Raw genomic sequence first — 21,516 nt, 5'->3', positions numbered from 1 at the left:
CTTATTAGAAATAAGTAATTATTATAAAAAATAAAAAAGATAATTGTAAAGAAATTATCCTTGTATTTCATGTTAATTTTAAAATAAATTACTTAAACTTTTGTTTAACCTAACTATGACATTTTTTTTTAAAAAAAATTTATACTTATTTTCAACAATTTAATGGTCATCCCTTGAACTTTAAAAAACCACTTCTATATGCATAAATTATGTTCCAAATTTATCCAAACACCTAAATTATCAACAACAATAATAATCTTTATAACTATCTTTATAATATTGTTACAAAGATAATTATAAAACTAGCTACTCAACATTAGTTCTCATAGTCAATTGGGATCAAGTATAAAGATTAAACCTCTTTCAACAGTATCATCATATGAATTTAAATTGAAATCTAATTCTCTTACCATATACCAAATTACTACTAAATTTCAGTAACATACATACAACAACCATGTCTTATCCCACAAGTGGTGGGATCGTTCAGTAACATGCATACAAAAGAATAATAATTATGAAGACACATTAAGCATATAACTTGTTTGTTAACCTTGAAGATATGGGACTTGAGTAAAAGCAAGCAAGCAAAGGCAAAAAGACTCATCCCAAATTAAAAAGACACAAGCAATGGCTCATTCCATAGCTGGAAAATAGAGCCTGTGGAAATTGCTAATGGCCAGCTTCCTCCCACAAGTAGGGCATTCCTTGTGGGTTTGGATGAATTCCCTTAAGCAGCTGTAGCAGTAGATGTGCCCACAGTCGGTAGTCGCTGCCTCGCCCAGTGGATCCATGCACATAGAACATGTGAGGGAGGGTTCCTTTTGAATCGGAGGCACTCGAGTCACTTTCTTCCCCTGTATTTTAAGCCAAGCATCAGTGTTATTTAACAAGGAAATCAAAACTAAAACTATATCTAGTATACAAGTTGGAAGCAATGAATTATGGTTAATACTATTAACCTAACCAGACTCTATTGATGCTCATATAAATGTTGGGCTAACATCATTAATTGAGAGGTTTATAATATTTTTAGCAACACTTTGAATAGCATTTCTAATAGAAAGAACTATAATGTCATTAAGTAGTTATATACACACTAGCATTGATAAAAACAATAATGTCGTTATACAACTACATTCATGCTAGCTTTGATAAAAACAATCATCGGATACTAAGATAGATATCGTGCCAACATCCGTAAATGAGCTGTTCACAATATTTTTAGCAACACTTTGAATTCAATCATCAACAGAAGCCCTACATTGTTCGTAAATAACTTCATATACAGTGTCACACATTTATGACTACGATGTATTATTGGAAGGCAACCAACAGTCTTAAATTTTAATGAACTTTATAATGTCAGTTTAAATAGAATATTTTAACCTTGGCAGTGCTCATACTCTCTAGCTAGAACCTAGAAGGAGATGCTATGAACATCTTCACCAGGAACAACTCCTAGACTAGTCAAACAATCTCAACTGGAGCTAATATGAGTGAGACGGGCTCGGTTAATGTTTAATAATGTATACATACTTCAAGAGGTTAAACGCTGATCATCAAAAAGAAACAGCTAATTAACACATAAGATTGCATTTTACCTTTGAAAAATTTTGCACCTCCTCCGAATCTGGATATGATTCGCAGTCGATGATCTTTGCCTGCCTTGATCTTCCTCCTTCATCTGTGTTACGTTGATGTCATGCAAACAAAATGTGATCACTAAATCCTCTTTAAGTATATAATTCCACATCTCGTATCCATCGGTGAACAAAGATGATATATATGCATAATACCTGAAACATCTTCGATTTGATCTACATCAATAACTGAAGCATGAGGTGGAGGGGCAGAGTCCAGCAGATTTCCGGTGGGAGTAATTCGCCGGCATGAAGTAGAAGAAGACTCCTCCAACTCGCTGCTCTCAGACGGAGTTGAGTTGAGGTCGAGATCCAGAACAACTATCGGTTGGCTATCTTTCTGCGAAGGAACCCCGTCGGAGCACCTCCTCGTAACTCGTCTCGACGGCCCGGCCATTCACTCTAGATTTGCGAAGGTTATCAGTCAGAACACCCGGAACTACTAAGATTATGTTGAACTAAAAGAACAAAAAGCGATCTTTTTTCACTTTAGATATCTGCCCTAAAAGGATCGATCGGCTTTAGAGAAGCAAGCGGAACTAAAACTCGAAGATTCATGATAAAGAAAGAACAAGGAATATAATTTTGAAGGGGACAGAACAAAAAGCAGCAAGTCGCTCACCGGAGATCGTCGGTCGGCGCGACCGATTTAGGGTTTAGGGATTCGGCAAGGAAAGGAGCCGATCGCCCTGGCTTTTATCGATCGACAACAACGACAACGTTAAGGGGCATCCGACAACGAGAACGCGAGAGTAAGGCAGGAAAAAGTGGCGTGGACGGCTGGGTTCCGTCCGGCTGACGATGCCAAAGCTTCGCCGTCAGCGCACCGCCGTGGTCGTCCATGGAAGTGACGGAGATCGGAGTATGCAATTTATAGTCCATATTCTTACCGTTACAGAGAACTCAGTTACGTTATGTACATGAAATATCAGGAAAATTTTCCTTTTTAACAAGTAAATCTTCAGCTAAATTCCTACCTTAATTAGAAATCAAAATGAAAAAGAGTGATTTTTAAAAATATCCTCCAATATTTAAGATATATTTTTAAAAATTCTACTTATCTTACTATTAAAATACCTCCTCTAAGTGTGCAAATATATAAATAAAAGTAGTTTACAGAGCTACGGTGCCATAATAGAATATTCAAATTGTCACTTAGATATCCACGATTTGATTCTCAGATATAGTGTATTTATAAAAACTTTTCTTCCAAATGGGATGCGCAACCAAAGGATGCTAGTCTCTTGTGTTGTCCGCTGAGCACGCTTTTTGATTTATTCTGGTGGCCGATAGAAAAATTATATGAGACCGAACAGATCATCTCAAGATAAGTCAATGAAATTAACTAGGTTTATCATTTTATGGGTATATATCTAAAATTTTTTTAAAAAAAACTTATTTCACCTATTAAAATATCCTCCAACTTTATTTTTTTTCTTTTAGAAACTGGAATTGTATTAAAAGAAAAAAAGATTTTGATGGTTCCATCTTAGCTTCAAATATCCACTATCCCCTTGGGAGACCAGATCTCCTGGTTCACGAAAAATAGATCAGGGGATAGTCCACTCCTAATTGCAGTCAGATCGTAATTGTGATCAGGTCGTAATTGGGTGTGATTTCTTTATGGGTTCACCGTTCTCGACAGGTTATAGTTTGGATATGAGTGAACAGTCGAGGCCACCCGGAGGCCGCCCCTGCTCAGTGCCCGACAACCTAAACACTTGCCCACTTCCGACGGCCTTTGGGCAACCTCCGGCCGCCTGCTCTGACCCAAATTATAACCTGGTGGGGACGATGAATCCATGAAGGGATTGCAACTAATTACGATAGGATCACAATTACGATCTAACCATAATTGAAAGTAGACCGTCTCTTGATCCACTTTTTTTTTTTTTTTGGACCAGGAGATCTTCTCTCTCTCCCCTTGGAGGCTAAGGCTTGTTTTGTTTTTGAAAAAAAACATTGAAAAATTTACCAAACAAATAAATACGTAAGAGCAGGTTCATTACATCTATTATACATAATTTCATCATACATTACATGAGATTATTTTTTAATCAAAATTTGTGAATTTAACTATTGTGATAAGAATTTTATGATGGATAATTATTAAGTTTAAGTTGATATGTTAAATCTCACTTGAGTTACGGATTTGTAAGATAAAAGAAGTCCAAGAAGGTCAAGAGCTAAATTCTTAACAAAAAGAAGTTCATATAGGTCAAAAGATCATATATAAGATAAGAAAAGTTCAAGAAGATTGAGTGTTAGATTCTTGGCAAGAGGAAATTCATGCAAATCGGAAGACTTGATGCAAGGCAAAGAAAGATCAAGAAGGACGATGATTAGATTCTTGATAAAAGGTGAAAACCTGAGCAGATCATGAGATCAAATGCAAGCGTAGATGACAACCCAAAGATGAGGAAGCTTCAGGTACAAAGTCCATGGAACATGAGATTCATCTGGCATGAGATAATTGGAATTGATTGAGATATTAAAAGGGAGTGTGTGTTTAAGGGTTTAGAGGTGAAAATATATATCATATTTTAGGGTCACCAATCAATAGGTGAGCTAAAATCCTAAAACACGAGAACCTCAAATTTTGGGGTTTGCATTACCAATCGATTGGAGCAACAATCGATTGGTGTAAACTCGAAATTCCAAGTTTAGCCAAATGATATACCAATCGATTGACATGGATTGCCAATTGATTGGTTTTCAAATTTGAGCACATAGGAGTTTCCAAATCGATTAATCAATCGATTAAGTATTGCCTAATCGATTGGTGCAGTCGATTATAAAGCCTTAGTTGCGAGCACATAAAGCTTCCAAATAGATTCACTGATAGATTAGGGAGCTGCTAGTCAATCAGTGCAATGATTGGAAGACTTTCTTCGAGAGCGCAGAAAACTTCCAAATTGATTGACCAATTGATTAGATCTTGACAATCAATCGATTGGCATAAGTTTCGCGAGGCAACAAAAGACTACTGAATTGATTGGTCAATTGATTAAGTTGGCTAATCAATTGAAGATTCTGACTAATCGATTATGATTCAAAATGGAATAATCTCGATCGTTGATCTGGAGTAAGTAACTGTTTAATGGATAGTCAAATGATCAGTAATCGATTGAAAGTTTCTGCCAATCGATTGGTGACTATCAAAAAGTAGAAAAATGACCTAATTTTTAAGTGTTTAAAAAGACGCTTAGGTTATGAAAAGAAGTCACTGTTCCATTGCGCTCCTTATGCTAAACTTCGATCTCAAGATCTTATCTGTATCTTCTTCAAGCAATCACGAGGAGGAGAATGTTTTCAAACTTGTAATCTCTTTATTTCTTCTCTCTTATTGCCATTTCCATTTGGAAGCTTTGTAATCTTGATGTAAAAAAGTTTCTCCAGTTTTAGTTTTGGCCCGAGAAGGAGAAGTGATAGTGAAACTATAGTTCGGAGTGGACTCTTAGATTAGTCATCTCAAGAAGACGGATACCAAGTAAATCAAAGATGTTAGCATTATGTTTTGTTTTTTCAAATTCCCACTGTAAATCATCTTTGAAGAAGGAAATCGAACTATTCAACCCCTAGCTCTAACGGTCCTAACATAAAATAATTAATAAATGCAATCTAGCAAGTGACATACTCACCTCTTCATAGTGAAAGATACAATCAAGTGTTCCTGCCTCCTCCATGTAATGGTCACTGTCCAAAGGCAAAGTCACCCATAATTTACCTCTTTATTGTTGGTGCAATCGACCTCTAGGGTTTTGATATTTGACAATGTACTAGTGTTGGGTCAGATTGACTAAGTGTTAATCTAAATAGGACTTGATGTTTAGAAGAGTGAAGTTTAGTCATGATTGGATGAGTAGCAAGGGTAAGTCCTAATCAAATGTTAGGCAGGTGAGAAGTTTACTAAGTGACTAGTCTTAACTGGAAGTTAGGAAAGGGGAAGTCCTATTGAGTGAAGTTAAGTGGTGGAAGTCTTGGTGATTGAAACCAGACAATAAAAGTGGTAGTAAGTGAAACTAGGCAACCCTAGGGGAGGTAACCCTAGGTAATGAGAAGTCTTGGAGGAGTAAACTCCAAGCATGTGTGACCGATTGATTTTCAGTCGACCGCGTGCAGTCGACTGGACCAGTGAATGTTAGTACTGCTAACACTATTTTACTTTACTATTTTATATGTATTGTGCTAACTCAGTGTTGCAGGTAAGTTTTAGTAGATCAGATTGATCAGATACTAAGCAGGACCAGAGAAAATCCAAACAGGTCTGGAGGACCAGATGTTTAGCAGGTAAGTGGAGGTAAGCATTGGAAGAGAGAGATATAATGAGGACAAGTCCTAATAGGACTATAAGTGCTGGTTCAACTTAGAGCCATTTTGAAAGTCGAAGCTGAAACCATGACTAAATTTTTATCTTGATAAGATAGGATCTAATTAATAATGCTATGTCATAAATGTACTAACTTTGTTTTGTAAGTTATTTCTTGTTATTGGACTAATATAAACTTGCAAGATTAAATTGCAAAAATCAGATCAGATGAACAATATTCGAGGTGCCTCGGAGCTGCACAGAGGCGCCTTGGATAGGGCGTAGGCGCCCTCACAGTGATAAAGTTTGCGGATAAACTTTCGAGGCACCTCAAAGGAGAGCGGAGGCGCCCACGCGCGGATAAAAACTACAAGTTTCAGAGATGATAGAGGCCGAAAATTTTGAGATCGAATTTGAGGTTGGAGGCATCTAAGATGAGGTTGGAAGCACCCTCAACATCCTTTAAAAGCCTTGTTCAGCCATAAATTGATATACAACTTGTTTACATGCTTCCTCAACCATCCATAATTGCTCCGATCGTACTCTACTACTCTACCGCATTTAAGCCTCAACGATGCACGAACGATATGACGCCGCTACATTCTCAAACAAGTCTAGACTTGGGTGACGTATAATTGTTATTTTTTATTCTTTCTTTCTTTCTACACATCATATTTAAAAGTTGATAGTTTTGTTATCAACCTATTTTTTTTGTAAAGAGGCATTTGATTAGCGGATTATCCATCGAAAAGGTCCAAATGACTTGTTTCTTAGAGTAGGAGTCATCCAAAACTTCGAACTAAGTAAAACCAACCGTGTTAATTTTGTTTTTCCAATTTTAATTATTTTGCTTCCATGCACACTTAAGTTTTTAAAAAGACTAAAAAGAATGAGTCATGTGACCAATTGTCCCTCATCTACAAATGACTATAAGAGCAATCATGTGGGGAACCTGGGGTTAACGGATACTTATTATCTGCTCCCCCTATTTGTGCCAAAACATGTTTAGAACATCGATCCTTCCTACATCAATCTACTTACTATGGAATATTCAAAAGATTGAAGTCTATTCTATTCTATTAAGACTTGCTTCTGGTGTATTTAGAAGGAAACAACACATACCTTAACATCGTGTATCCGATCATCATGAGAAAGAGAAAACAATCTTCTCTGAGAAACAGAAACATTATTGTTCAAGCCTCGAGAGGGCTTCCTACATGGAAGATGGAAACCAGTAGCAACTGAAACCCAACTCATTCAAGTTTGGAACAGCAATCAGCACATGACAGTGGAATGCAAGGGAAAGAAAGGATGGAATATGAACTCATTTCAGATGAACTTTGTAGAGAATTTAGAGCCCTCGGAGAACCCTTGAAGTTCTCTTAAGGTCCGCTATCTCAGATACAATAGATCGATACTCTGGTTGCTGTTTCTTCCCTTTCTGAAAGCAATATTCCGGCGCCTGCCAATTTGCATCCTCAAGAACTGCACCCTCCTCATATACCATCACATGAGCTGTCCTTCCTGTTGTTATTTGAGCATATTATCAGCCAAATTAATATAAAACTAAATCAATGAATTGGTTTTTCTTCACCATTGCACTGCATGAGATTTAGCACTTCAGCAGGGCTTATAATTAAGAACAAGGTAACATATCTTGCATTTTAAGGGCAATATGATCCCATCACAAAGATTCTTGGAGAAATCAACCTTATCATCAACTAAACTGTGTGTAGGCAAGATGACCCGATGGCATGCATGGCATATTTGTTCATGTGCATCAACATCGTTCTACCATTTGGTTAGAAAACAAAATTCCAGAATTACCATCCTAATCAGTATGCTTACCCTAATGGGTAAATAAATCCGTAGCAAGTGAAGTTATGAGTGAAATTGCTACCATCTTAAAGGTTCAGGATGTATCAATTATTAACCCTATAATCAGAATGAGGGCCCTTATAAAGAAACAAATAAGCATAAATGAAGATGGAAAAAGACATAGGAATTGTGATGAAAAAGCTATGCCCAAAAGTGTAATTCAGAGGATTGCCTTAAAGCATAAACATAGTTCCATAAACCATCTTCTATTACAACATTAGTTGATCCCTACATCTGCATTATTAATGCATTGCCAAAAGCTAATACATGAATAAAATATTTGAGTTAAGCTCATGGAGATAGTAGGATTAAAATATCTACAAATGAAAAGGTAAAATTCCTTTTTGTCAATAAATGAAATGAACCAATTTCAGCTTCTCCCAACCTGCATTTGATCTTTCCATTGATCTACATAGCATGCACTAGTTTGAAATTGGGTATGGATGAATGAAACCTATAACAAGTCGCGTGCCTGACCCTAATGGTTTGAGGTTTTCTACATGGATCTTATCCACTCACTTGTTCATGTAAGATCATAGTGATAGACCTCAGTTAATTACTTAAAGATCATTTTCTTTGATCTCGATCATATAAGCTTCTAAGTAACACCAGTAATTAGACAACTAGTTATTGGGGCCTCAACCTACAACCACAGATTTGTTCACTTCAATGTTCACTTCAATTCAAATTAAAGATCAGCTTCATTAAACATAATCTACAACATCAAAAAGGCTTAGAAATGGAAGGTTGTGTTTACTCGAGCGGATCTTTGATCTGCTACATCAACTATTGGGTATTTTAAGGTGCCAAGCTTGAGGCTTTATCATAGAATTTAAACGGAATTTCTTCCACATTTATTACTAAACAAAAGATCGAAAGGCACCAATTTATCGAATCAGGATTATGTTGAGGAAGCACCAGTATAGAAGACCCATTGGACGGGGCGCTTGGTGACGACGTCCTCGTAGTACCAGATGAAGTCGACCTTGGTCCACACGTTGCAGAGGAATCCATCGACGGTCTTCTGGCCAAGATAGGTGGCACCGTCGAGCCAGTTAGGGCGGAGGATGCCGACCTCGAGCTGAACGGAGCGGCAGGAGCAGGGGGAATCGAGGGTGTAGAAGAAGGATGTGCCGTTGTTCCACTCGAGGTCGTAGAATGGAGGGCCATCGAGCTGGTCGCGGATGATGTTGAAGTTGCGGCCACGGGGCCAGTCGTACCAGAGGTCGATCAGCGACAGGGCGCCGCTGTAGTTCATGAAGAGGACAGCGTGAAACTGGAGCGGCCACGGAGAGGGCGTCGGATCGCTGCCGCCGGCATTTTCCGCTGCCGTAGAGGCGGTAGCGGCGAGGGATGAGACGAGGAGGACGAGGAGAGAGTGAGATCTAATCATGACCGGATACGATTGAGACATGGACGAAGGAGAGTTAAATAAAAGTAATTATTACATAATTTATAAATTTAAAAGGAACAATACTCATGTTGTTGAGATGGCCGAGTTGGTCTAAGGCGCCAGATTAAGGTTCTGGTCCGAAAGGGCGTGGGTTCAAATCCCACTCTCAACAGCAATTTTTTGAAAATATTTCATCTAATGGCATTTTTGGCAAAAAAAAGAATAAAAATAAAAAAAATCCAAATTTGATCACAATATTCTTATGTTTACAAAAATATTTTTTTAATTCCACTCAAATAGTTCCACCTTCCAAAACCAATTATTTTAGGGTAAAATAGAAAGCTAATTAAGAGAATAACAAACCCCATTATTTCTTTTTTAATATGTTAATAATTTCTTCTCTAATCATTTTCACGTTTGAACCAACAATTTCCATGTAACGTGGTAAGGTAATATTTTAGCAATTGATAACATATAGAAGAATCAGTGAAATAAATTAAAGATTTTCAAAATAAATATTTTCAAAAAGATTTTCAAGAGGTGGAAGGAAGAAAAGAATAAGACCTCTTGACACTCTGAACCCTATATCTCACACTAGAATTCAAAGGAAATTAAAGTATTTAAATATAAATTCTAAATTAAAATTGTCTTTATGAAACACAAACTAAGAAGTGAATTGACTAGAACCATTAATCCGCTTCCAGTAGAACTCAATCGGCTCAAACGGTTAATTCGATCTCGAGTCTAAATCAAAAACGTTAATCCTATAATCGCCATATCAAATAAGAAGGAAAGGACAAGAGGGAAGATAGAAAACCTAAAGGAAAGGATATTTGAGCCTAGGGCATGCCAATATAATGCATTATGCATATGCATTCATGTGGTGCCATGAGAGGCGGTGGGCCAAAGTGAAAGAAGGCCCCAAGCGTTACTGTTCCACTACACGCCACCCGTGGGTCCCCCTCCTGCACCCCTCCCTCCCCTCTCTCTCTCTGCTCCTTCCATGAAGTTGTTGGAGATGCCCATGGAGTTTTCCTTCCCATGCCTTCTCGGCGTGCAAGCCACAGAAACGCTTCGGTTAGCTCCTCCTCATCACCTCTCCTTTTAGTTCCCCTCTCTCTCTCTCTCTCTTCCCCTATTCCCTGTCTGATACATATCTTGAGGCCAAAGCAAATTAAGTGGCCATCAGATCGATCGCGAGGCCCTGCACACTGAAGCTGCAGTGATCTCTCTAGCTCGCATGCATGGAAATTCCTACTGCTAATGCTCGACACAACGGCCAGGTACATGACATCAGATGATCATGTATATGTCTATCCTCTTTAATCTTTAGATTTCGACGTTTTGAGGGTTTTGGATCTGGGTTACAATTTCTGAATCGTGCATGGTTTCTGACAGTATTTAATGAGTTTATTTATGTTTTTCTCCCTCCCCCCACTTTCTTAGGCCATGATCATTTCTTCTTCCTCCCTTTTTAAGTATATATCTTTATAATTAAATACATTAATTGTTCCCTTCTTATTCTCCTAGCTAGCTAGATTTCACATCCCACACAGCAATAGAAAGATCTATGATCCAAATCTATAACTTCAAAAATTTATTTGTTGGATTTAGCAGTTTGGATGTTTCTTCCCTCTTGGATCTTCTCTCCCACCACCCCCACTCGGTTCGATCATGATCATAAAGAAAAAGGCATTCCCTTGTGGTTCTTATCGTACTCATCACCCTCCTTCTTTTCCCAAAGGCTGACACATCCCACATTGCCCTAAAGCTCTCAAAACAGTTCATTGTTCCTCTCTCTCTCTCTCTCTCTCTCTTTCTCTCTCATTCTTCTTGACCACTATGATATATATGGCTCACCGGTCACCAACACCTCGAATTAATTTTTGTATATCACGTTAAAATTCTTGCATGAACGTGTGCGATCCTTGTTGATATACAGGAGGCCAATATGGGTGGGTATGAGTTGGAAGGGATGCTTGATCTACTCCAAGAACAGCAGCCGGAGGCGAGGAAGCTGCTCCGGCCGAGGCCGGAGCAGGCCCTGAAGTGCCCGCGCTGCGCCTCCACCAACACCAAGTTCTGCTACTACAACAATTACAGTCTCTCGCAGCCGCGCTACTTCTGCAAGGGCTGCCGGAGGTACTGGACGCAGGGAGGCTCCCTGCGGAACGTCCCGGTGGGAGGAGGGTGCAGGAAGAATAAGAGATGCTCTGGTTCCAGCTCCTTCTCTTCCAAGATGACGAAGACACAGCCGCCACCGCCGCCGCCACCGCAACAAGATCACCATGCACCGCTGCCGCTGCTTTCGAGCGACCTCACCTTGGCCTTCACCCACAGCTTCCTAGATCCGATGCCGTCTCTCCCAACCAGCTGCACCAACCACGGCTTCGTTGACCTAATGAGCAATGAGCTCTATCACTACGGCGGCTTTGGCAGCAGCAGCAGCAACGGCAATAATACCAACGTGAGTGGGGAGGGTGTGGAGGGAGCCGAGAGGCAAGTGCTCCTCCCGTGGCATGAGCTGCAGGGAGTGGAGTCTTCTGTGCAGGTTAGTGCTCCTCCTTCTTGGCATGGGCTCATCAATGGCTCCTTGATGGCAGGAGCAAGGGTCAACGACATGACATCGAGTGCTCTCGGAGAATATCACTATGCTTTCTTCTGAGCTACTTTAGATTAAGTTGTCATCTGCGCAGTTATCGTCCTTCTTTTCATTGTAATTTTTGGGATTTTTTTCTTCTTAATTAATGATGTTTTCCTATAGCTTGTGGGAGTGATGATGATGGTTATTTCCATGATATAATTAAAAGTGTAAAGAGAGAGAGAGACTTAGCTTCATAAAAGTGTTCTCCATTGATCAACTGATCAGGTCTCCTCCAAGCACATCGCAGTGTGGTCAACATCAAATTCGGGTCAAGTCCACCGACTCACAGCCGAGCTCGACTCGAGTAAACCCGAGTCACGTCCAACTCAAGTCCCCTAGCCAAACTCAGGATCAGGATCAGGATCAGAGCAAATCGCTCCTGCACTCGGATGCGACACGATAGTTATAATAATTAATACCAATTAATCAGACGGAAGAGATACATCCTTTAAAAATGCTGACCACTTTTCAATCCTGTAGAAGGTAACGGTGGGATATTATTCACTTTAATTTGGTCACTATTTCATTTCACAAATTTGCTTCAAAATTTGACTCGAGTGTCCGAGGTTTCATGTCTTAGCTTCCCTTCTAACCATTTCGAGTCCTTTTAATCGTCCACGACAGAGAACTTCATCGAAGTCTTGTGTTACTCGATAGATTCGGCAATCGTCGCCTCGTCGGTCTGATAACTACATGACTTGATAACAACCCGATCCGACAAGTCCACCAGATAAGAGTCAGCTCGATAAAAGCCCATCCAAGAGGAATATATATATATATATAGAGAGAAAAAAAGAAGAGAGAGAGAGAGAGATATGCATTCTTACGGTTTAGTGCGGTAGAGATGATTTGACATTCCATGCCAAAGCCTTAAAAAAAAATCGTAGCATCATCCTCTCTTCTCGTCTTCTTCGTCGACCTCGCCAAACCACCAATTGTCACATGACCGTCGACCTTTTGTTGGACGCCCGGCCATCGCTGGTCGAATCGCGGCCGGATTCCGGCCAGATGGTGACCGGAGTTCGACTGTTTTGTGGCCAGAATCGGCTGCGACGCTAACAGACACAGCGCTGCCGATTCTGGACGCGATCTGACTGGAATCCGATCGCAGCCGGATTCTGGCCGGATCACGACCGGATGCCGGCCGGATCGTGTGTATATATATGATTTTATTATGTTGCCCAACTCTTGTCCCCGACTGAGTGTGTGGGGGTGCCCGAAAGTAATTCGGGCTGCCAGAAGTTTAAGCGAATCGCATGCAAAGTCGTGTTTCACCCAAAAAGTGGGGACCTTAGGATTGCACACCTTGGTTATGCACAGCCTCGGTCCTAAGAGGCCTCGGGCAAAACGATAAAATAGGCCCTGGTTTTTTTAAATAAAGTAAAATTTATTTATAATGACTTCTTCTAACTTTTCTAAATGCAAAATCATCTGTAATATTATTAATTTCAAGATTTTCGAAATTCTCTTTTTCAATAGATAAAATTGTTAATTCATTCAATCTCTCTTGCGATATCGTTGATCTCATGTATGTTTTCAGTAATTTTAATTTTGAGAAACTTCTTTCAGCTGATCCTACGGTAACAGGCATAGTCAATAATATTCTATAAGCAATTGCAACATTTGGATAACAATCTATATTTTTTACAAAATTAAGAATATAACTGCCGACATTATCTCATTTGGTAAAATTAGTTGTAGTATTTTTAATTCTGTAAACAAATCATCTAACTCAACATCTAATGAATTATCATGCGTAAAAGTGGATGTCAGATTAACACAACATTTTCTCAACTCATCATTATCCAATGATTTTAATGTTTTCGAATCAAACAAAAAATCAAATATATTTTCAAATGTTTTCATTTCATCAAATCTACTTTTCAAATAAGAAATTGTCATGTCTACAATAATCACAAAATAATCAATTCTAAAAGATTCTTCAGGTGATAGTGAAATTTCATCATCTTCTTTCTCATCAAATTATTTTTTTTTTCTAAAAATACGACGTTTCATTGAAAATATTGGCTCTATATTCATATCAGATGCAAGACTTTTAGCAATAGTCAAACTTGTTGCAAAACCATCATTCCTATATTTTTCAAAATATGATATTATACCATCTAATTATTTCATAGCAGAATCAATGCACATAGATTTTGATTGTAACTTCTTACTTATCATGTTTATAGCAAATAAAATATCATACCAAATAACCATACCAAGTAAAAATTCAAAACTTTCAATTGAGTTAACTATACTTTCAGCTTCACTCTTAGACTTTGCATCATCACAAATGTCATATAACTCTAATAAAGCACTTCACACTTCAAAAGCTTGAAACCTAATAGCTTGAACACTTTTAATACGACTTTCCCAACGTGTGTTTGAAAAAGATTCGACAGTTAATCCTTTTACATTATCAAGTAAAACTTTCTATCTTTTAGGAGAACTTGAAAACAATGTATATATGCGTTGAACTACTCCAAAAAAAGAAACAGCTTTAACACAAGAATATGTCATATCACTAAGAGTCAAATTAAGACTATGACAAACACATGACATGTATAACGCTCTTGGGTTTATTTCAAACAACCTCTTTTGAACTCCTTGGTGTTTTCCTTTCATATTAGAACCATTATCGTAACCTTGATCTCTAATATTTTCAATACTAAGATCAAGTGATTTTAATACATTTTTTAATTCATTAAAAAGTCCAAAACCAGATGTATCATTAACTTTTAGAAACTCTAAAAAATACTCTTCTATTTTCACATTGCTAGATGACATATTAACACATCGTACTATGAAAATCATTTGTTCTTGATGACTAATATCCGGAGTACAATAAAGAATTATTAAAAAATATTTTGCCTCCTTAATTTTCTTAATGATAATACTTCTAACATTATCGGCTAAAAGAGAAATCAACTCATTCTGAATTTTATGACCAAGATAATGATGATGAATTTCATTATTTTGAATGCGTCTAATATGATCTTGCATCACAACGTCAAATTCAGCAATCATTTCAATCAACCCTAAAAAGTTTCCATTTCTTTCTTGATATAGTTTCTCATTAGATCCCCGAAAAGCCAAACAACGTTTAGAAAGACATTTTACAATTGCTAATATTCTTATAAGAACTTATCTTCAACGCTCTCTTTCTTTAGAGATTTCTCGTTGTAGATCTTTATCAATTGTTTCATTTTTATCTAATCTCATTTTTAATTCCTTCCAAGAGTTCATATTAGTTATATATTCAATAGAATTTTCATGTTCTTTAAGTCATTCACTGATATGTTTCCAATCTCTAAGCCCATCATTCGCTAAAGAACTTCTATTGTTTTCAGATTTAAAAAACTTACAACAAAAGCAATAAACTTTATCTACATGTTTACTGTATACCAACCACTTTCGGTCTCTTTCCTCTCCATTACTTAACTTTTTAAAATAATAAGTACTTGAAAAATGTCTAGAGTAGTGATCAAAAGGAAATGTAAGATTTATTTCTCTTATAGGCCTTTTTTCAACTAAAATATCATGTGCATTGTTATCAAGATTATCCCAATTTCTTGGGTCATATATATCAAGTGAAGGAATAAATTGTTTATCAATATTATTATTCTCATTATCTACTACATTACTAACATTTTCATACTCTCTTAAATTATCTCTATCTTCATTAACATCATGAATTTCATTAGATTCATCATTAATATCATGAATTTCATTAAATTCATCATTAACATCATGAATTTCATTATACTCCTCGCTAACATCATGTATTTCTTTATACTCATCTATATTATCCCTATTTAAAATTTCTATATTTTCATTAGAACTTGTACTTTTAACAAAGAATTTATTAAGAGCACCTCTTTGTGATTTAGTTAATTGTTCTAGTCTTTTTTTTTTTCTTTTTTCACGTCTAAAAATATGTTTTTTAGGCACCATATTATAATTCACAAAATTACAATTAAAAAGCTATAATTTAAATCAACTTAGTCTGAGTATAAAAGGAATAATAGCACCTGGATTGAAATTATTTGTAGAATTGTAGGCTTAGCACTTAGCAACTTAAGCACCTCGCCTCGGACACGGTAGACTGTAGTAAAATACCTGTTTATTAATTTAACAATTAAGTCAACATTAAATTCCAAATTTACAATTAATTAATTAACAAAAAACTCCTATTCTATGAACAATTAACTAATTAAGTCATAGGCTATGACTTAAGTGAGCGTAAGGCACATACCAATCCAAGATATTTAATGCACTGGTTCTGAAGCTTGCTTCTTGGGCAATTTTCCAGGTTTATTTCTCTTCCATCGCCAACATCCAGCCTGAATATGAGCAAGAAAAAGGAGATTAAGATAGAGAAATCAATAGGTAAAATGAAGTGTATATATATGCTTCTGAGAGACTCACTGGTAGAGCCGCAGAGGTGAGAGACGTAGAGCCGGAGGTGAGAGAGGTGCAGTTGTGAGCCGTGCAGTCTAACGGAGCGATTTGCCAGAGGGGAGCAGGCGAACAGCAGTTACCGTCCGGCGGAGGTGAAGGAGAGTAGGAGACGCAGAGCGGCAGTCGGCACTCGGCAGAGGTGAGAGAGGTGCAGAATGGGGCGATTTCGCCAAAGGAGCAGCAGCCGATAATGATTTTCGTGGAGCAGCAGCCGGCGGATGAAAAACAAAGTAAAACTTAACCTAATTCCTAAATAAATAAATATATATGCATATATTTATCTACAAAATTTGGGCCCCCCCAAAACATTGGACCCTGGGTAGACGCCCAGGACCGCCCAACCTCTGGGCCGAGCCTGGTTATGCAAATGACCTGCTATTGTTATCTAGAGGTAACACTGCTTGCTTTAGTTAGCATCCTTATGGATTTAAGGTTTAGGGTTTAGCATCCTTATGCAAATGACAAGCTTGAGAGCAAACCTAGCCAAATCAAATATTTTCATTATTGGGATGGGTGCAACCACTAGATAGACCTTACTCTGTATTATAGGATTCTAGCTTGGAGAGATGCCTTTCGGATAAATAGGGATACCATTGGTGTCAGAAAAGTTGAAGATAGCTGACTATACCTCCATCTTGCTTATCAATCCTCATGTCTTTTCTTGCTCATGGCCACAAGTATTCCCCTATGGTTAGACCCTTGCCCCTTGAGACATAGTCATCAACATAGTTCCTCGATCGAGCTGTCACGACCGGATCGACATATCCTTCACACCGACATACCCTTACGTCGTCAATGTCAGAGACAAGCAACTGTGGATTGAGGTCCTAGATGAGACACTTGAGCACGACCTCGCTTTGTGTTCGTGAACCAACTATCTCTACCTCACCATCGGCGGCACACTCTCTAACGTCGACGCCAATTGCCAGGTCTTCTATCAAGACATCCAAATTTTCAATATCTATAAATTATATATCTTATCGGTAAAAATTAACTTAACAATTTCATAAATAATACAAAAAAACATTGAATAAAAATTTAAAAATTCATAAAATATAGAAAAAATGCGAGATGGTAACGAACTAGTATGAAGTGAACTCAAACCTCTTCTACGACAGACTCAACCAATTTAGGATCAACCCAGTCTATCTCTAATTTCTGGATCTGTCCCTGGTTGGTGGTCTTCATGGATATGCTTTCTCCTAAAGCGTCAACTGGAGCAGCTTTTCTTTTGGCAATTTGGATGGAGAAGGATGGGTTGGCTGGTTGATGATGGAGACCACTTGGTAGTGCGTTATATGAGAGATGAGAGGATGCTTTTGTATTGAGGGAGACTCCATACATGTGAGGAGAGAGTGGGGTTCTGGGTTGTAGAGGAGGATGCTGGTGATGTCTTATAGAGGGAGACATGTATTTAGGTTAGGGATGGATTGTAAATGACTATGGAGAATAGATCCATCACTAATGATCTATCTAGTCTATAGTAAACGACTATGATAAAGACAAGTCAAATTCGTTATGGCTGATACTTTGCCAAAAATTCTATAAGGATGAATAGATCCACCACAAATAGTTTATATAGTCTGTAAAACAAACGACCACAGTAATGACAAATCAAATCTGTTATGGCTGAGGCTTTGACAAAAAGTCTATAAGGGTGAATATATCCATCACAAATGATTTATCTAGTCTGTAACAAATGGTTATGGTAAGATAAGTCAAATTCATTTATAGCTGGTCACTTGCTCAAAGTGAATATTAGATTGTTTGGATATTGCGATGGGTGAACACGGTCCATATCGATGTCAGCTCGAAGATTGACGTTGGTGCAATGCCATTGGATGGTCACATTCGATTTCACTGACTAGCTTTGGAGGGTCACAACTTGTACCTCAGGCTATGATGCACTGTTTTGGAGGATATTTCTATTGGAGGTCAGCTTAGATATTAATGGTGGAGCATTGATATTGGGTGGTCATATACCGATTTCTTGATGACGTTCCCTGCTTATGGCTGAGGCTTGGATACGCAAAGTGATTAATTTTGTAAGGATGATATTTACGAGAGTACACATACATGTATATATTCTTACACCCTAGACAGCTACTAAAATCTGATACATCATGAACCAATAATTATCTATTAGGTACATGCTTTATTGTACCATCTTTCTTGATGATATATGTTCTTTCACCCTATGAATTTTGAGTTGATTGTGATTCTCAAGGCATATGGAAAGTTATGAAAAAGTCATTATTAATTATAAATAAGAGGGTTACAAAGATTTTTTATTCATCCAAGGTATCTGTATTATAGGTTTGCGTCCAATAAGTTTCGGTGGGGGACGACCTTGTTGGGTCACTTTGGGAGCTAAAGGGGAGGGGGAATAACTCCTCTCGTTTGTTTACTCGGTCAAAGAAGATGATATGCAACAGAAAACCTCACAGCAAACTCACAATGCTAACACAGAGGATTTACTTGGTATTCACCTCAAGATAAGGTGACTAATCCAAGGATTCATACACGACAACACTTTCTACTAACAAAAACACTCTTTCTCAGAACAATCCGAAGGTGGAGAAATCTCATACAAACTCACATAAGCATACAATTCAAAATAAGAAGTAAATGCACAACAATACAATAGAAAAACCTTCTTGCTTGATCTCTTGTAGCTTGTAGATGCCTCTGGACCAGTTGGAAAGTGTAGCAATACTTGTCTTCCAAAGCTATAGGTCTGGCGAATAGTAGCGGAGAAGATTGTGTAAAGACTTACGGAGAAGAAAGCTCGCCACGGATTTATACTATGCGCTCCTAGAGCTCCCAATCGATTGGGCCTGCTCCCAATCAATTGTCACGTCAGATCCGCGCAATCCCAGCCATCCAAAGCTAGCTACCTGCTCAACGGTTATATCCCAATCGATAGGCTAATCGATTGGGGAGACTTGAATCAATCGACCGATCAATTTAGAGCGCCTCTGTGCTCTCGCTGGAAATACCCTGATTGATTGACCCATTGATTCAGGCTTTCTAGCAATCTCACGAGAAATCCAACTCTAATCAATCGATTGTCGGTGCCCAATTGATCGGTTGATCGTTTGGGAACCTCTCTGTGCTCGCGAGAATATATCCCAATCGATCGGCTGATCGATTGGGCTCTGGTTCAATTGGTCTCTTGATCAACTTGACCAACTCTAACTTGTCTTTCTCAAGTCTAGGGTTCTCAAACCCAACATCCGGTCAACCTTGACCTATTAGTGTTGGTGCAATTGACCTCTAGGGTTTCGATGTTTGACAATATGACCAAGGGTTGACCCAAATAGGACTTGATGTTTGGGAGAGAGAAGTCTAGTCATGACTAGATGACTAGCAAAGGTAAGTCCTAACCAAAGGTTAGGCAAAGTGGAAGTCTCGGTAAGTGAAGCCGGACCCTAGTGAGTGAAGCTAGGTGGTGGAAGTCCCTGTGAGTGAAGCCGGACCCTAGTGAGTGAAGCTAGGTGGTGGAAGTCCCGGTGAGTGGAGTCGGGCCATAGTGAGTGAAGCTAGGTGGTGGAAGTCCCGGTAAGTGAAGCTGAGGCCTAGTAAGTGAAGTTAGGTGGAGGAAGTCCTGGTGAGTGAAACCATACAATGGAAGTCCTAGTGAGTGAAGCTAGACAACCCTAGGTTATACTTGAATTCTGTTAATATTGTACTAACTCAGTGTTACATGGAAGCTCAGCTAGGTCGACGGGTTGACCAGGTAGCTGACATGAAGCCCAGACGGGTCGAAGGGCTGACTGGACGTCTGACAGGTAAGAGAAGGTAAGTCACTGGAGGGGAGTGACTGTGAGGATACGTTCCCGGGAAGGGAACATTAGGCGTCGATCTGACTTAGACCCATTTTGGATATCTAAGTCGAGATCGTGACTAGATTCTAGTCTCAAAGAGACGGAATCTAGCTAATACTCTGCTTGTTAACTTTAAACTATGCTAACACTTTGTTTTGCAGGATAATATTATTTGTATTTTGCCTTGGACTAACTTTTTCTTGCAGGAGAAGGATTTTCTGGAAAAGAGTGGTCCGAGTGCCCAGAAGGGATCCGGGCGCCTGGAGGTGAATTTCTATCCGCAACGTCATTTCGCCACGTGGAGCGCCCTGGTTGGCTCGGCTACATTATATTCAGGGCTCCCGAAAGGATCCAGGCACCCGAACCTCCTATATAAGGAGGGTAAAGGCTGGAGTCACAACAACACGAAAGATCTACTTCTCTGTGCTCCTGCGACGCTGCAAAATCTCTCTGACAAAAGTGTTATTTCTGTTTCTGTTTTTTATTGTCGACTTTTACTTTCACTAATTAATTCCTGTACTTAATTTGTAATCAAATTTTTTGAATTATTAGTGATTGCTCATCGAAAGTACCCTTGCTTGCGGGCCTTGGAGTAAGAGTCGCCAAAGACTCCGAACTAAATAAATCTTTGTGTTTGCTTTCGCTTAATTATTTTCCGCTGCTTACTCTCGAATTTTTAATCGCTATTCAGCCCCCCCCTCTAGTGAAATGTTTTGATCCAACAAGTGGTATCAGAGCAGGTACCACTCTGATTTGGTGCAGCCACCAATCAAGCAAGGGGGGTCCTTTTCAAAAGTAAAATAGATATCGTTTGGGTTTAAATACGCCTTTCGTTTTTTTCCCTCCAAAATCATTTTTGAAAACTTCATTTTCATCTTTTCACCATTGGTAGGTATTAGCGAAATATCTCATTTTCAAAAAATCTATAATAATATTTTTAAATATTTTTTAATATTTTATTATAAAAAAAATATTTTTTTTCACACATATTTCTTTTCCTCCAGCACTGCTAATCCAAGACCAAGTCTTGGGATCTTTCTTTTGTTTCCTTGGGTACAAAGATTAATGTCTCTTCTAGAAGGACGGAGCATCCACGAACCACCTCCATATGAGATGTACGAGAGATATGAATTCAATATGTGGAGGATGCAGATAGAAACCTTCATTCTGATGGGCGACCTCGTTGATGGCATGACACTGAGAAAACCAACACAAAACTCAGAAGCAAACCAAAAGGTAATAAAGTTAGTTTCAGATTTATTACCTAACGAAGTTACTTGCAGGATAGGAAAGGTCAAGGATGCCCATGAGTTTTGGATCTACCTGACCAAGTTTCACGAGGAGCCGTTAGAGTTAAA

General features: G+C 38.5%; 3 protein-coding genes, 1 non-coding gene and 1 pseudogene across 4 annotated transcripts; 2 read left to right on the top strand and 3 right to left on the bottom strand.

The window, feature by feature from the left end:
* Positions 1 to 390: 390 nt before the first annotated feature.
* Positions 391 to 2,508, bottom strand: LOC121982921 (E3 ubiquitin-protein ligase RNF4-like). The gene is made up of 4 exons (XM_042535925.1): positions 2,266 to 2,508; positions 1,800 to 2,045; positions 1,605 to 1,687; positions 391 to 857 (listed from the first exon to the last, which is right to left on the bottom strand). The coding sequence occupies exons 2-4, from the start codon at positions 2,038 to 2,040 to the stop codon at positions 636 to 638; spliced, it is 546 nt and encodes a 181-aa protein (XP_042391859.1). The 5' UTR covers positions 2,041 to 2,045; positions 2,266 to 2,508; the 3' UTR covers positions 391 to 635.
* Positions 2,509 to 7,099: 4,591 nt separating this feature from the next.
* LOC121980657 (uncharacterized protein At4g14100-like) lies at positions 7,100 to 9,234 on the bottom strand. Its single transcript, XM_042532792.1, has 2 exons — positions 8,749 to 9,234; positions 7,100 to 7,476 (listed from the first exon to the last, which is right to left on the bottom strand). The coding sequence occupies exons 1-2, from the start codon at positions 9,221 to 9,223 to the stop codon at positions 7,304 to 7,306; spliced, it is 648 nt and encodes a 215-aa protein (XP_042388726.1). The 5' UTR covers positions 9,224 to 9,234; the 3' UTR covers positions 7,100 to 7,303.
* Positions 9,235 to 9,314: 80 nt separating this feature from the next.
* Positions 9,315 to 9,395, top strand: TRNAL-AAG. Its single transcript has one exon. It is a non-coding gene; the product is annotated as a tRNA-Leu (tRNA).
* Positions 9,396 to 10,190: 795 nt separating this feature from the next.
* LOC121980656 (dof zinc finger protein DOF4.6-like) lies at positions 10,191 to 11,986 on the top strand. The gene is made up of 2 exons (XM_042532791.1): positions 10,191 to 10,506; positions 11,166 to 11,986. Exons 1-2 carry the CDS (start codon positions 10,468 to 10,470, stop codon positions 11,886 to 11,888), a joined length of 762 nt encoding a protein of 253 aa, XP_042388725.1. The 5' UTR covers positions 10,191 to 10,467; the 3' UTR covers positions 11,889 to 11,986.
* A 1,308-nt stretch (positions 11,987 to 13,294) lies between these two features.
* Positions 13,295 to 17,675, bottom strand: LOC121979675 (annotated as a pseudogene).
* Between the last annotated feature and the right edge of the window lie 3,841 nt (positions 17,676 to 21,516).

Source organism: Zingiber officinale, chromosome 5A, assembly GCF_018446385.1.
Source record: "Zingiber officinale cultivar Zhangliang chromosome 5A, Zo_v1.1, whole genome shotgun sequence".
In the NCBI taxonomy this organism is placed as follows: Eukaryota; Viridiplantae; Streptophyta; class Magnoliopsida; order Zingiberales; family Zingiberaceae; genus Zingiber; species Zingiber officinale.
Note: the sequence above shows the minus strand (reverse complement) of the source record. Positions and strands in the feature narration are given on the sequence as shown.

Coding starts and splice junctions, on each gene's coding strand:
- LOC121980657 (XM_042532792.1), bottom strand. CDS start 9,223: ATGATTAGATCTCACTCTCTCCTCGTCCTCCTCGTCTCATCCCTCGCC. Junction 7,477..8,748: donor CCAATGGGTCTTCTATACTG/GTGCTTCCTCAA, acceptor AAATAACAACAG/GAAGGACAGCTCATGTGATG.
- LOC121982921 (XM_042535925.1), bottom strand. CDS start 2,040: ATGGCCGGGCCGTCGAGACGAGTTACGAGGAGGTGCTCCGACGGGGTT. Junction 1,688..1,799: donor TCAAATCGAAGATGTTTCAG/GTATTATGCATA, acceptor AACGTAACACAG/ATGAAGGAGGAAGATCAAGG. Junction 858..1,604: donor AGGTGCAAAATTTTTCAAAG/GTAAAATGCAAT, acceptor CTTAAAATACAG/GGGAAGAAAGTGACTCGAGT.
- LOC121980656 (XM_042532791.1), top strand. CDS start 10,468: ATGGAAATTCCTACTGCTAATGCTCGACACAACGGCCAG. Junction 10,507..11,165: donor ATGCTCGACACAACGGCCAG/GTACATGACATC, acceptor GTTGATATACAG/GAGGCCAATATGGGTGGGTA.